Genomic DNA, 15,333 nt, shown 5'->3' on the forward strand with positions numbered 1-15,333 from the left:
TGCAACTGATGTTTCAAGGACTTTTGACAGCCAATATTGAGAAGGTAGTGACCTTGAAAACTCGGTAAAGTGGTGCTGTACAGCAAGGTCATCCAGAACTGAAGCCTTCTCCTTTTTCCTGAAGAACCTATGAGAATATATTTCCTGCATATTTCTTCCTCATAAACTGGCTGGGGTGTCCATTCCAAGAGGGAGGGTACATGTAATTTATTAGGAAGGTGCCTGGGTACTTATCTACAACCGCTCTGCTGAAGGAGCAGATAGATTGAGATAAGGGAAACGAAGAGCTCTCTAGGTGTGTTGGCAAAAAAAAAATGCTCATTGAAGGTTGAATTAAACACTTCAGGGCATGCAAGGCTTAAAGATAAGTGAAGAACTTTGGCTGTGGACATATAGAATAGTGTTTTCATGGCTCCTCCTGTGCTAATGGCAAGAAAAAGCAAATTGGTTTGAAAAAAAAAAAAAAGTATCTTTGACCCTTTCCCTTGGGTCAACTTAATCAGCTCCTGTTCTGGGGATGAGTTTTTTTGTAAATGTGGGTGCTTCATGAATTCTTCAGTGATAAAAAAAAAAAAAAAAAAAAAAAAAAAAAAAAAAAAAAAAAACAGGTCAGTGTCAATGCATCTAGAAAATGTTGGTGTTTAAGAAATTTGAAGATGATGACTGGTTAGACTACAATATTCACCACTTGGCCCATTTCTTGACACAACATTTTCAAAATCACCACCACGTGGAAAACACTTCAGAAACAAACTGCAGGAGAGTGGAAAATACAAAAGACAGATTTGATCATTGGAAACAATGAGGAGAATCAACAAAGAGAGCTACCAGAATGTTGAGTAACACTGAAATGAGATTCTGATCTTCATAGGCTTTCCCAGTCTTTTCTAAAGGTTTTGGTGGGTTTGGTTTTTTTTCAGTGGTGGTGGTGGATTTTTGTTTGGTTTTTTTGTTTGGTGTGGGTGGAGTGGAAAGTTCATAAGGTTCATATCTCATAATCAATAAAAATGACAGGAAGCTGAAAGAATGTGGTTCTCCTAACAGTGAATTGACCATAGAAAGGGAGAAAGTGTTTACATTGGTAGCAAAGCAGAGACCAAAAGAAGGTGCTCCGACTGATGTTATCATACTCCAGAGTCTGCAAGTGAGCTAGGACGAGGACTGTGCTTAGCCGTGTTTAATAGCAGAGACATTATACATGGAGGGATGTTGAGATTCTACCCTGTATCTTCAGCTGGAAATGAAGTGACTATACACTCCTCCATAAAATGCCAAATTTACATTTCACTGTCTCAGTGCCTGATGACGCCTTGAGAACAAGACTCTTGCTGGAGATTGTCTTTTGCAGATTAAACTTTCCAGACTGTAACACAGATCAAAGCAAGGTGTGACTGTTTCCCTACTGTATTGAGAAGGGAGCAGTGTGAAAAGCAATTAAAAGTATTTCTACATGTTTTTATTTTTTTTATCTTAGATGATCTTCCCAGCAACGGAAACGAATAGTTAAGGACACCAACCTATAAACTCCTCTTCCTATGTCTAATATTTTCACTGTACCACTGCAGTAACTTCCAAAAACGTAGAGAGAGTCATGAGTTTGGATGTTCACATAATTTAAGTTTAATTGTAAACCTAAAGTTTCATTCAGGTCCTGTCAAAATAGCTAAAGAATGTTCTCCTGGCTTCACAACATGATGTATGGAGCCAACAACAGGTTGATTCTATCTCAGTGGATATTTTGTCTTTGTTAGGAACTGAATGAGGCACTTATGAAAGCTTTGGGAAGGGTATTGGTGACTTTGGTTGATGTGGGAACAAGCTGTATAGATATTTTAACCAAAATTAACCTTAGGCACTGGAAGCAGCCATCCTAGACTCTCTCCACAGTCAGTGGAGGAACTACTCTCTGAAGGATGAATCAGAGCAACTAAGTTTGTGCTCTTCTCTGGAGACTGGAAGCTTCACTGTAAACATCCTTTTCTCTCCAATGTTTATAGAGATAAGGAACATGTAGCTTTTGAGTCTACAGTGTCTAAATTTAGCTTCTGGAAATACTTCTTATCTCCCAGGTGTTTGGGGACTGAATGGGCTTTGAGTTGGAGATGTAGCACCCTAAGACTCCATAGGTTCAACAAGGTTACAGAGGGATCACACCAAGAAAATACTCTAAAGCCTGAAACAATGTTTTAGAAGGTGTCTTTAGTCCAGGAACTGTGATCCAGTGTTTCATATATAGTTTAACAATTAAATGAAAATGTACACAGCAAAGTCAAAGTGAAAACACCTGACACGGGCTCCATTTCACTGGCGTTTTTTGGCCACTAGTTGTTCCCTGAATTAATCAAAAGCTCAAGAAAATCCCCATCAAGCCACAAAGATGTGAAAAACAAGTTAGCTGGGTCCTTTCCTTGACTGCTCTTGAGCACTCCTGCAACTTGTCTCTGTCCTACAGCTTAGCTCTTTGCATAGACTTCAACACAGCTCTTAGCTTTCCTGGGCTGGGCTTTTTCAAGGAACTTAGCCATCCCATATGTTAGCTATCATGATTCATCTGGAGACTCTTACAGTGCAGACATATCCCACTCAGCCAGTCACCCGGGTATCTTGATAGCCTAGTCAACACATTCAATGGAGGCAAAGTCATGATTCACCTAAGCAGACATCTAAAATGGGGCAGATGAATCGTACCCTAGAAGTGCCGGTTTCCTTCCACTAACTGATTACTAAAGCAGCCTGGGGTGTGTAGATAGATGGAGATGTCCATGTTGAGACATAAGAAGGTAGGTGAGATGAACACTATTCCTAGTCCACGTAAGCTGCTTGCCTTACTCTTTTAATTTGCTGGAAAGAGACAGGGACTTCTGGAGGGCAGTTCATACTTGTCTCACACTCCTTTCTTGGGTTAGGAAGAACTGTCTTTTAATGTTAGTTGAAATTAATCCTCTCCTAGTAATGCAGCTGAGGTGGAAAGAGACACCTAAGTTTAGGAAATCATTTGAAAACCCTTTACTTTCTCAGGCACCTTTTACCTTGTCCATCTAAATTTAATTTACTGGGCAACATCTTGGAGGCCACCATCTTGGCTGAGCTGATTATCTTAGTGCCAGCGTTCTACCTAGGGAAATCTGGGTTTGAGAAATGAATGTCATGACATAGGGATGTCTCACCTGCCTGGAAAGGACAAATTTCTAAAGCATAGCCTATTCACTCTTAGTAAAGCTGCTGAGTTGAGCCTAAAATACCTTGCTACCTGATGATCTGAATGTCCACCTCCTTTTCATCTCTGTCTTCTCTTCACTGGGTACCCACCAGGAAGGCATATTACTGACTGCAAATACTCTTCTCCCATAAAAATGACAGACAATGTCAAACAATTTTTATCCTAGTCTGGAAAAATGATAATGTCAAGCTAATTTTCTTGTGAACCCAACCCCCCGAATGAAATATTTTTTTGTAATATATTATTTTATTTTATTTTATTTATTTTATTTAGAGGAACAGAGAGTGGAGACATACTCCCTGACTGCTTGTTGATAATACAAACACACCAGGCAGTTCCCAAATGAAAACCACACAGCAAAAATGAATGTAAACAGAAATATACACTGCCCAGGCAGGTTTCTGTTTGTCATTAATTCCAAGAAGAAAAGTCAATCAAGAGATTTAATTAGAAGAAAAGGAAATTATATTCTAAAAATCCCTTCACTTTTAGTAATCAAGGTTATTATTAGAAGCACGAGTAAAAACACTTTAAAAATCTATCTAATTAGCTACATATCTGCTGATCTCTCTGCATAGCTGACTTGTTTGTCTCGAAGGCTTCAACCAACAAAATGGTTCATGGACACTCCTTTCAGCAGGCTTCCATTTGGCTCAGCACAGAAGTTGCACTCAAGTTGTTGTTGTGGTTGTTGTTTTTAATTTTCATTTTAATCTCCACATTTTAACCAAAGCAATTCACAGACTGACGGTCAAAGTAGGCTCTCCATATCCCTGTGTCAGTACAGCAAAGCTGGCATTGTTTTGTGAACATATAACCCTGCTTTTGAAGTTTCCCAGATTAAAATTAGTGTGAGAGTAAAGTGAAAACCTGCTAAACTAATAACCAGAAGGACACTGGCAGTCATTTTAATAATTTATTTTTTAAACACTACAAACTGATTAGAAAGCCCCAGCATAAAGCTTTGCAAAGCACATGCCTGAATTAAACAGGTGTTACTGGAAATACTTTACTAAGGAGCACAAAATCTTTCCGAGACCACATTTTCAGGGAGGTTACCAATATGCCAGCCATGGCTCCAAACTTGCATGCACCCTTGCATGAACGTCTCTACTGACATGAGCCCCTTTTTTCACACAGGGGAATAGCATTGATATTGGACACTTATTAAGCCATGGGAGTGTTTTTTCTCAGCTTACCTTCTTTCCATTGGGACTACATTTCCATTCCCATTTCTCTACAGCACAGGAAATTTATCTCCTTATGAAAGTGTCATGGTGTAGTGAATTTAGCGTTCCTATGGCATTTAGCTCAGAGTCAGGTTTTTAGTTTTCATGGTCCAATCTGCTCAAATTTTTACATTGAGTTTCAGTGCACACAAGCTACCTGATAAGGTTCAAACATACAGGGCACACTGATAAACTGTGTGATGATCAACAATTTTTCATGTTTCCCTTCCAAAGACTTGGAGCAAGGTGTCTTCTACAGTATTACCCTGTGTAACTCTGAAAGTGCTTTTGACTCTCTAATCCCTGGGCTTCTGCAGCTGACAAATTTCCTGTAAAACCCACCTGCTTTTGTGCAGGTATGTGTGGTTCTCAAAGAAAGAAATATGGTTTGATCTGCTGGTTGCGAAGGAAACTAACTGTATGAGATGAGAATCTTTAAGAAGAAGCTCAATGATAACTTTGAGAGGATGAAGGAAAGGGAAGGAAGATATTAAAGGTAGAGTTTCTTGCCCTGTTGGACCTGTAGAGAACCTCAGCAGAGAGATTATGTTGTTTTGGAGAGATGACAGTTTAAAAGATGTCTTCTGGAGAGGGGAATGCACAGAGGAACTGAAAATGTTGGTTTTCTCTTTCCATTCTTGGATTCAGGTAAAAAGATGAAAGCCAGCCTGACAGCATTTCCTTTTCCTTGTGTTTTTTCCAGGTCCTTGGCAATTGGTCACCAGTATTCCTCCCTGGGGACTCAGCCCATCCTCTGCGGGAGCATCCCAGGATTGGTCCCCAAGCAGCTACGCTTCTGTCGGAACTATGTGGAGATCATGCCCAGCGTAGCAGAAGGGGTGAAGATTGGGATCCAGGAGTGCCAGCACCAATTTCGAGGGAGGAGGTGGAACTGCACAACTGTCAATGACAGCCTAGCCATCTTCGGGCCCGTGCTAGATAAAGGTGAGCCTGGTGCTATGGGTTTGGTGACAGCAGTGTCCATGGTGGAGTAGCAGCAAAGATTTTGAGAAACCTGCTGTGAACTTGTATATGTGTGATCAATTTCTACATAAAACACATGCCTGAATGCCTGTCCTTTTCTAACCCCATGGCACTTCATGCCACATTCTCATCTCTTCCAGCGATAGAGGGGAAATAATGGGCTGCATGGCAGCGTCTGAACGCAGTCCCTTTGGGGATGGTTCCTAGGGGTTGAACTTATCAGACACCAGTGTTGGTGCTGTAGTGGAATACAAAGAAGTTCAAAGGCCTGCAGAAATCTTATTGCTAATGGTTCTGCCTTCATTGTTTTTGAACATGGCAAATTAAGACAGTGCAGTCATTCAGGCAGCTAATTCTGACCCAGCTCCCCCTGATATAAGCTCCAGCTGATGTAAGTGGGAACTATTAGAAATATTTTGTCCTAACTTGCTGAATTGCTGGGTAGGCTCTGCCTCTCCCTTGAGCACAAAGGAGTTCGTCCACAAGGCAGACTTGTTTTGCATTTGGGTCCTGCTGAGATGGTAAATCCAGTTGCCCTGTGCAGAGCTACAGAGGAATAGGAGAGCACCAGAAGAGGAATGGAAAACCTTCCTTCTTTTTTTTTCTTTCTTCTTTTTTTTTTTTTTTTCCCTTTTCCTCTCTTCTTTTGGTTTAGCCAAAGGGAAACAGTTATATATTCCTGATAGTCTGGCAGCTGGAATTGCTTTCTCTGGAACAACGGGCAGCACTATTTGATTTTGTATAAGGAGAGGAGAGAGCATCTGGGATATGTTTCAGGGAACCCTTCTGATCCAGTGTATGTAGCTCTCCATCTCAGGGCACATCCTTCCAGGACTTGATGTCAGTAGAGAGGGGATTTTATGGGTTTTCATTTGTTTTTCCCCTGATGTGTGACTCAGAAGAGGCTCGGGCATTTCTTCCTCTGTGGATTTTTAAAAATATATCAGAGAGCATGGCGGCAGCCAGCAGAGAACAAAGCCTTGATTTGTATCATGGCCTCCACCAGCCAGAACAGGCATCTCACACGCACCCAGCAGAGGTGATTTCAGCCCTGGGTGGGTACCGTTACCCTGCTAGGAGCTGAGGCTCCACGCTTACACTGGTGTCACTATCCAGGTTTATCAGAAAGAGATCATCCCAAAACAATTACGCCTGTAAGAACCGCAGTGTGCTGCACTTACAGCCATATCAAGGTGTCATATCACAATGTTTGGCATGTAATTAAAGCGCTTATTCTGGGTGCATCACTCCTGGGTGACTATAGCGTTTGAATTAGGCCAGCACAGCAAAACATTTTTCCCATCGGCAACTTGCCCAAGGTAACTTGCCCAAGAGCAGCCACTGGGCACAGGGAGTAGGTAAACCAGATAAATCAATGCCTTTGCTTTGTCACAAGGCTGGATCTCCTCAAGGACACGTGGATCTCCTCGCACTCCCAGAAGCTCTTGGATTAGATACTTGGTGTCTCCTGTAGCAATGACAGCAGGAGGAAAGAGATCTTGACCTCCTGGCTGACCAAAGGGGCCCCAATCCTACAAGCATTATCTCATAACCATGTCAACATGAAGGGTCGGTCCCTGCTTGAGACTGCAGTCTTTCAGTAGCCAGGCTCAAAGAGGGAGAGAAGGCTGGGACGATTTCATAACTGAAGAATGTTGTTCCTTGAGGGAGAATCAAACCACCCTTCAGTTTTGCTTCACCTACAGCAGGAGGGGGGAGAAAAAACAGCTCAGTCACATTCTTGTGCGGCAGATCCCCCAGGGTAGGAACATATTTGAGCTCCTACCCAGAAAGAAAGAAGGAGAGAAAAGAAAAAGAAAAAGAAAAAGAGAAAGAGAGAGAGAACGAGAGAAAGAAGGAGAGAGAAAGAGAAAGAGGGGAAGAGACAGAGAGAAAGACAGAAGGAAAGAGAGAAAGAGACAGAGAGAGAGAAAGGGAGAGAGAGAGAAAGAGAGAAAAACAAGAGTGAGAGAAAGAGGGAGAGAGAATGAGAAAGAGAGAAAGGGGGAGAGAAAAGAGAGAAAGAGAGAAAGAGAGAAAGAGAGAAAGAGAGAAAGAGAGAGAGAGAGAGAGAGAGAAAGAAAGAAAGAAAGAAAGAAAGAAAGAAAGAAAGAAAGAAAGAAAGAAAGAAAGAAAGAAAGAAAGAAAGAAAGAAAGAAAGAAAGAAAGAAAGAAAGAAAGAAAGAAAGAAAAAGGAAAAACTCTGCATTGTGTCCTGAATTTTAAGTCACCCAAGATCCAACTTCTGCTTCCCATCTCTGTCAATAGAGGCCCTGTCTTCCCTCAGCACACACCAGTGTAGTCACTAAAGCAATTCCCTTTTGCCTTGCACGACTATCTGGACTTCTTTGATTGAAAAGGATTGATTTTAATGCCTTCAGGAAATACTTCCTAGGCCCAAATCTCTCTGAGGCTGCCTCACTGTCTGGGCTGCCCGTGCTGCTTTGGCATCTCATTGCTAATTCAGGGCTAGGCTCAGGCTGTGATTCAGCTGTGCCAAGCTGTCACCAGACCAGGCCCCTTAAGAGACATATTCTGATATCTCATCTGGAACCAAACTCTTTTCCCCACAGGCCCTATCTGTGGGAAGAAATCCCATCTGTTTCAGCTACAACTATGTATACATATATATATTATATAGATAGTATATATACATGTATATATCTTGTAGTATATATATATATAGTATATATAGTGCATATACATGTACTATATATACTATATATAGTATATACATGTACTATATATACTATATATAGTGTATATACATGTATATGAGTTTTCTTTGTAAAATGCTATGAGATAGGTGTCTCAGGTATCCTGAGTTGTTGGGAATTCAAAGACCAGGATGTTCTTATAGGAAGAGAAGTGAGTCTGATCTCCTTCCTCCTACCTAAGCCGATCTATCAATCATACATAAGGGGCCACAGTTCACGTTGCTTCTGGTCTCCCAGAAGTTCAAATCTCAGCTACTGTGGAGAGAAAAGCACTTGAAATTTTCTAACAGAATGAATTATAGAGGAAAAAATATGCTCTTATTTGTTTCTTTGGGGCTCATAATGTTTTTTTCACCTGTATTGTGTGAAGCAGTGGAGCAGAGTGTGGGTACAATCATGCGATATTAAGAGATCATGTTAGCCACAGTTCTTGCCCAGCTGCTTACCTGAGAGGTGTGGCTGCTTGTAAGGCAGGATATGTTTCCATATCCTTCAGTTGCCTAAAGAACAAGGAAAGATTTTAAAGTTGTCTTTAAAAATATACAGAATAAGATTCTGGAGTATGTAGTAGAGGGACGTGCCTTCACCAACAAGAGAAAGTGAACTGCGCAACCCAGGAGTTCTCCATCTCAGAGTTAAGTGGCTATTAGTAGTTGTGTCATTTGCCACATTTTTAACATTTATGGACTAAAGACAAGTTGTGGTGCATTTTCTAGCCTCTCAGCACAGTGCAAGCTCTCTTTGAAACTCCTCTAGGCAGAAATATGAACCAATCTCAAGAGAGCTAACACAATAAAAGCTTATCATGGCCCTGTCTCTTTAAAGGACCTCGGCACATAATTAAGTCAAAATAAAAGTTTCCTCCCTCTCCTCCTCCTTTCAATAAAAGTAAATTGCCTCAAACTATTTAAGCCCCCCAGTTCGTTTAAATTTAAAAAGGGAGCCCTTGTCTATCTATTTCTTTCACTCACTCCCACCTCCTTCTGCTAAAGACTGGCTGGGGCTCTAAACCTGCCAGCTGGGCTGAGAAATGGTTAATCGTCGTTGTGGAGGAGCAGCTTTTAATGAACTATTGAAGAATGATACATTGATGGAGTAATGGGAGTTTAAGTCGCTCTGTAATGAAACAGGTTCTCAGCGCGGACCCATTGTGGTGTAAATACGGCACGTCTCTCCCACTGTTTGGTCAGGGCTAAATAGCAGAGGCCAGAGGGGGGTCAGCTTATGGGGTCTCCGCTTTAGTTAATCAATCTGATTGGATTAGGGTCACTGCGATCCCTAATAATGTCAAAGGTTATGCCAAACTGGATTAAATGCTTTGTTGGGGAGGGCTCGGATTCTTTCAGCTTTCACCGACGGGGCTTGTTTATTAGAGTTTAACACTCGTGCAACCTTTGGAAGCCACTCCGTCCCTTTTTTCATACGTCGGGGCATTTGCCGGCATGCAAGGGGGCTTGGACGAGCCAGGGCGGGTGGCTTTGTCAAGCGTCTGCACCCGTCGGATGTGCCCTCTGAGGACATATATCAAATTCCCCACTGGACAAATGAGAGTCTAATGGGTGAAGCAGAGGCTCAGGGACATAAATTAATTCTGGAAATAATTGTTGGCCATTGATCATGCTAGAATGGAAAAGACCAGAGACACAGAAGTGGTGGAGTGCCCAGGTTCATGCCCTCCTGGCATAGCCCCCTTCCCGCCCAGCAGAGACAGCCTTTTTGGTACATCTCCTGCCTGAGCAGTTATCAGGGTGGGTATGGCATGAAATACAGTGGATTTGAGACCACAGAATTGCTTTGGCTGGGTAGATGTCTTGCCTTCCAGCACAAATCAAAGTGGGATGAGATGTCATCCACGGTGATCATGAATCCTAAAGAATTGTTGTTATGTCTACTCCTGATGTCACTGCAGAGGACACAGACTGTAAATACAGCAGAGTGTACTTCAGAAAATGATGGCAAACCGTTTCCTTGAAGGACATCTTGCAAAGGAACGGGCAGCAATAATAGTGTATGATTGATACAGATATGAAATCACTGGATCCCAAATGCCTCTACCCTCCTCCCATTTCCCTCCTTCCCTTAGTAGCATGTTCATTGCATGTTTAAGACCTGTCAGGACTGTCAGACTATCCAAATTTCTTTCAAGATGCAGACTGGAGTATTTCACCTCAAGACTTCTGGAACGAAACCAAAATCTGAATTTGACTAGGACATCTCTTCCCAAAAGTTGTCTTGTCTTGACATACCACCAAGAGATAGAGGATCTAGCACTCCTTTTAGTAGTTTCCTCATTTCATGTGCAGCACTGCTCTGGCCTTGACAACCACTCACTATATTTTTCCTTGCTAGATTCAGGATAACTCTCATAGAGCAGGGCATTGTCTTTGTGATTTACACTTCATAAACAGGTCAGTCATCAATATCCTGCTAAGCTAAACATGTTGCTTGGGAGAACTTCTGACGTTGCTCTCCACCACAAGAAATTAAAAAGTTGAAACTGAGGCCCGCAGAAGAGCCATGAGTCAGCAAAGTTGGGTGCGTTATGTCAGACAGTGAGACAGGTCAAGGGAGTTCCATCTGATGCTGGGGTCCTCTGGGCATGATTCATTCGATGCACTGTAGACATCTACGGTTAAATTATACACACCCTGAAGTTTCTACATCTCTCCATCAATCCAGGGAGGGAATCCAGGGAATCCAGCTCTCTGGTGAGAAGACTCCTGCTCCCATGGACCACATGAGGGGCAGAACAGGCATTCGTCTAGCTCATTAGGGATGTGGGATTCAAGTCACATCTAGTATTTTATGGGATGCTGGCTGCTGTTACCTTTGAAGCTAGGCTTAATTTGGATTCTTGATCTTCTGGAGATAAGCCCCATGTCTCTTCTCTCTTAAGAATGCCAAGATGTAGCTATGTTGATGTGTTCACTCTTTTGTCCCTGTCAACTTGTGCCTAACAAAGTCCATGTGAGTTTTTCCCCAGGTTTATCAGGAACAGAAAAAAGACTTCTAAATTCAGTTATAATACCTTGGAGACACAAGTATCCATATTTTGTTTTCTCGTTGTGTTGTAACAATACCACTCCACGGGCTCTCAGATAGAGCTGATCTCATCTACTAAAGTTAAATGTCGAAGTCTGAGCTAGTCACCCCAGGCTCCCTTTGTAGTCAGTGGAGAGCAGTTGGTATCTCCAGAGAGCAATTCATCTGACCTATCTTAGACACCTATCTCAGGATAACATGAATCATACTAAGATGTTTATTTCTCTCCATTGACTATAGAGGGAGCCTAGGGCTACAAGCTCAGACTTCCATGTGCACTTCTTAGAGGCCCATTTTGGGGGGCAAGTAGCTCCCACCCACCTCTGCCTCTCTCCTGTTAGAAAGCAGTCCTGCCATCCCGCCTGTGTTGGAGAGGCCATTTTAGTAACGTAGGAATATGGCACCGAAAAGGATCTCCTGGACCACTGACTACAGACAGTCCCTTGCTATTTCAGGCATAATCCCATCCCATAATGTCTTGCATGATTTAAAATTAAGATGTTTAGCAGACCTCATCATATTTTCCTGATGGCATTCTGGCATCTCAGTTGTCTCTGTGCCAAATGCTTCCCCCCCCTTCCCCTACTCTAGATCAGACTTCTCCACTTCTGCAATAAAGTAAGGCATGAGCAGAAAGCCACAAGATACTGATCCATCCAGGAGGTTAGTTACATGTAGGAGGTACTCTCTGCTCTCTCATGAAACTCTTCCCAAGAGGATCTGATTTCCAACCACACCCCGTCTACCTCTCCGCTAATGGCAATTTGGGCAGCTGCCCTGGTATCAACAACGGAGATCTACAAACTCTACCCTGTAACTATGGGGAAGGAAACTGGAAGGATCAGGATTGAAAATGTGACTATGCAAGCTCCACTCAGCCATCAAGATGCATAAATACTGTAGGCCAGAGATTTGCCAGTGCTGCTGAGAAAAAAGACTGGCAGCTCCTGGCTCGGGACAGAAGCATCAGTTGTGCTCGGTGTCAGTATAAATTGAGCGTGGAGCTGGGGATTACTTCAGGAGACGAGACAGTAATAAGCGCCAGTATATCACAGCACTGCCTGATCCTGTGTTCCAGCCCACAGGTACAGAACAGCTCATATCCATGGCTGCAGCGTTTCTGAACTGACTTTACTCACCTCGCTCAATACCAGCAGCAGCTCTGGAGAGGAATTGGGTTTTGGGGAGGTCTGTATGGGCAGTAATCACCCCTCTGGTTTGTAGCCCATGTCCATACTGGGAGATTAGTAGCTTCCACAGAGCCTTGGCAAGAATAAAGTTGCAATAAAAGCAAACATAGATGCCAAGGGAACTTGCCAATGTGTTAGTCCTTCAACCTTTGGGAGCAGGATACCCATGACGTGGCTAAGGAGCTCCTTGTCTTAATGCTGGGGCTGCCGGTAGGGCCAGGTCAGCATCCAAAGGGATCACTTCAGCCACTTGTGACTTGAGTGGTGTACGAGGACAAGCACTGAGCAGCCCTCTGGTACCACAGGATAGCACCCAGCAGACCATGGTTAACATCACGTCTGGCTGCATTTGCCTCTCCAATCCCAGCATGAATAGGTGAGACAGCTGGAGGCTGCCCTTGGTCTGTGTTCGGTGGGCTTAAGTGTAGTTAGGGTTTCTTAGCAAGAGGTCCTGACCTTATCACCTCTCCACCTTCAAAGTGATCCTGGGATAAAGACCTGGCTCTTGTGCCTCTGCAGAGCCCTCTGAGCCCGTATAAACAGCTCCCTTCTGCAGCCAACACCCAGACAGAGGCTGCAAACCCGGGAGAGTGCCGATGGTGAAAAGGAAACAGCAGCAACGCCAGGAGCCGATCCTGTTTGCTCGCCGCGCTTCCTCCTACCTCCCACTCCACCAGCCTTCAGCTGTCAGCCCTGACATGGAGATTTTTTTCTGGCGACTAAAACATTAGACAGGGGATCGGGGAGGGGAGCAGGAACAAGACAGCCCGTGGCTACAAAACCGGTGGCGTCTCTCCCGGCGGCGGGAGGCACTGGAAACTTCTGCCTCAGGCAGCATGCACAATGCGATGGGCTGGCAGCGAGCGGGCTGTGCAGTTATAGATTTATTTCCTCCCCCCCTCCTTCCCCTTTCCCTGCTGGGTACATTGCATTCCCCAACTGGGCTCAGGCTGGTTGCAACAAGGAGCTCCCTCTGCCGCATCCCAGTGTGCCAAGTCCAAGCGTGGGAGCTAGTCCTAGACAAAAGGCAACAGTAGAGGGAGCTGATTAGCATCCCTTTGTCCTGGGAGAATCCCGACCCCAAATGGGCCCTCCGCGCGCAACGGGCGGCACAGACACGCACACGCATGGACAGGAGCCAGGAGGGAGAAGCGGGCGGCGGAGGCTCGGTCGCCTCCACCCATAAGGCCACCACGGCAGGCTCAGGGGGAAGGGGACATGGTGGGCTTCAACCCCAAGCACCACATCCCAACCCACCCCTGTGGGATGGGTCCTGAGCTGGGGTCTGCGAGGGTGGCTTTCTTTGGCTGAGGAGCTAGCCATGCGTCTGCTGATATGTACCTAACAGCCAAAACAAGCAAAGTCTGCTGACAAAGAGGGAGCCAAGCCAGTGAATGTGGATTATTTTTTTTCCTTTTTTTTTTTTTTTTTTTTAACCCTGGGAGATGTGTTATAAGCTGTCAGTGCTGAATGGATGCAGGGATTTTAAGGCCAGAAGGGGCTGCAGGACCATCAGGTCAGATCCCTATAGAGCATTTCCTCCTGTTTCTACATGAGCAGATACAGATGGGCAGCAAGAGAAGAAAAACAACATGTAACACTGTCCTGCACACTCTTTTCTGCACGGCAGGGGAATGGATGCACTGCCTGCATGTCAGGGCTTTCTCAGAGTACTGCAGTCGTGTCCATGGCCTGTCTCTCATTCACACACACTTCACAAACCTCCTTGACACCTCCAGTGCAAGGGGCTGCAGAGCAGGATAAAGCCCAGGCGCTTCTCAGCAAGAGATAAGTTAGCATGGTCCCTGTAAAGGCCTGCTAGATACTCCTTGATGTATTAACTTCTATGGTTCCCTGCTCCCTCAGCCTCATCTTTCAGGGAGGACATTCTTCAAAGGAAGGACTTGTCATCCAAGATGCATAGGATTAACAAAGAGGCAGGGATCAGGCTTCAGGGGGAGGGAATTGTTAAAAGGGACTGTTATGACTGTATTTTAGTTGTACCTGTGAATGATGTGCTCGTAGGAGCAATTACAGCCATGTTGCACGGGCTGTTGATTTAAGGCTGAGAAGTGAGGACAAAGCAGGAATGAGAGGATAACAGGGGTGCTACAAAGAAGAGGCATTTTTTTGGACAAAGAGCATGCGATGGGTGAAGCTTAGGTACCTGAGGATTACCTAAAGTGGACCCAAAGGTATTAAGCAGGGAAGTTTCCAGTGTACCATCTCCTGCTCACTCTCAGCATGCTCCCACAGCTCGCTGAGATGCTTCTAGGGAGTGCTGCCCACAGCACATCACTAAGTGGGCCAAAAAAAGAGGACAATAAATATAACAAAATATGGATATGCTTTCAGGAAAAGCTTGAAGGAAGCTGTCGTGGCCTTGTTTTAACTGAAGCTGGAGGCACGGAGGGTGTTAAGAAGCAGAAGGAGGCATGGTGAACATCAGGGAGGCTCTGAAGCTTTGGCTGTAGGTGGCTGTAGAACCTGAAGGCAAAACACAGCCAGAAATCCAGAGACCAGCAAAATACCCTGGGCAATACAGAGCCATCCACAAGGCTTGAGGTGGAACTCAACAATGAATACAGGTCATGAGTGTAGGAATGGAGAGCATCTTCTCCTTTTATTTCATACTAGGGAGACCCATAAAAGGTCATCCGACCCTTCCTGGAAAAGAAAAAACAGTTTATAAAGCATAGGTGTTATTTGGCTGTCTGCTCCAGACTCTCCCTGGGCCAATGACAGGGAACAAGGCAGAAAAGTTCTTATTCTGTCTCTGCTTTTGGCTTTGATAGAGACAGTGAAGCAGGTCCTTGCTCCTCATCATCTCCATTTCCCACGGAGTGCATCACAGAAATGACAGGACACTTCAAAGAGAGTGATACCAAAGTAGGTCATACGCAGGGCCCTGCAGCTCTTGCAACATAATTTGGGTAGTTTTATTGGGCTGC

At 44.2% G+C, this 15,333-nt stretch overlaps 1 protein-coding gene across 1 annotated transcript in view; it reads left to right on the top strand.

Moving 5' to 3' along the window:
- Positions 1-15,333, top strand: part of WNT3A (Wnt family member 3A) — a gene marked incomplete at both ends in the record, with an annotated part of 85,005 nt that overhangs the window by 43,845 nt on the left and 25,827 nt on the right. The window contains one exon of the mRNA XM_084306701.1: positions 5,153-5,394. Coding sequence (XP_084162827.1) covers positions 5,153-5,394 — 242 coding nt within the window. The remainder of the gene's footprint in view (positions 1-5,152; positions 5,395-15,333) is intronic.

Source organism: Netta rufina, assembly GCF_964035555.1.
Source record: "Netta rufina genome assembly, chromosome: 2".
Classification (NCBI taxonomy): Eukaryota; Metazoa; Chordata; class Aves; order Anseriformes; family Anatidae; genus Netta; species Netta rufina.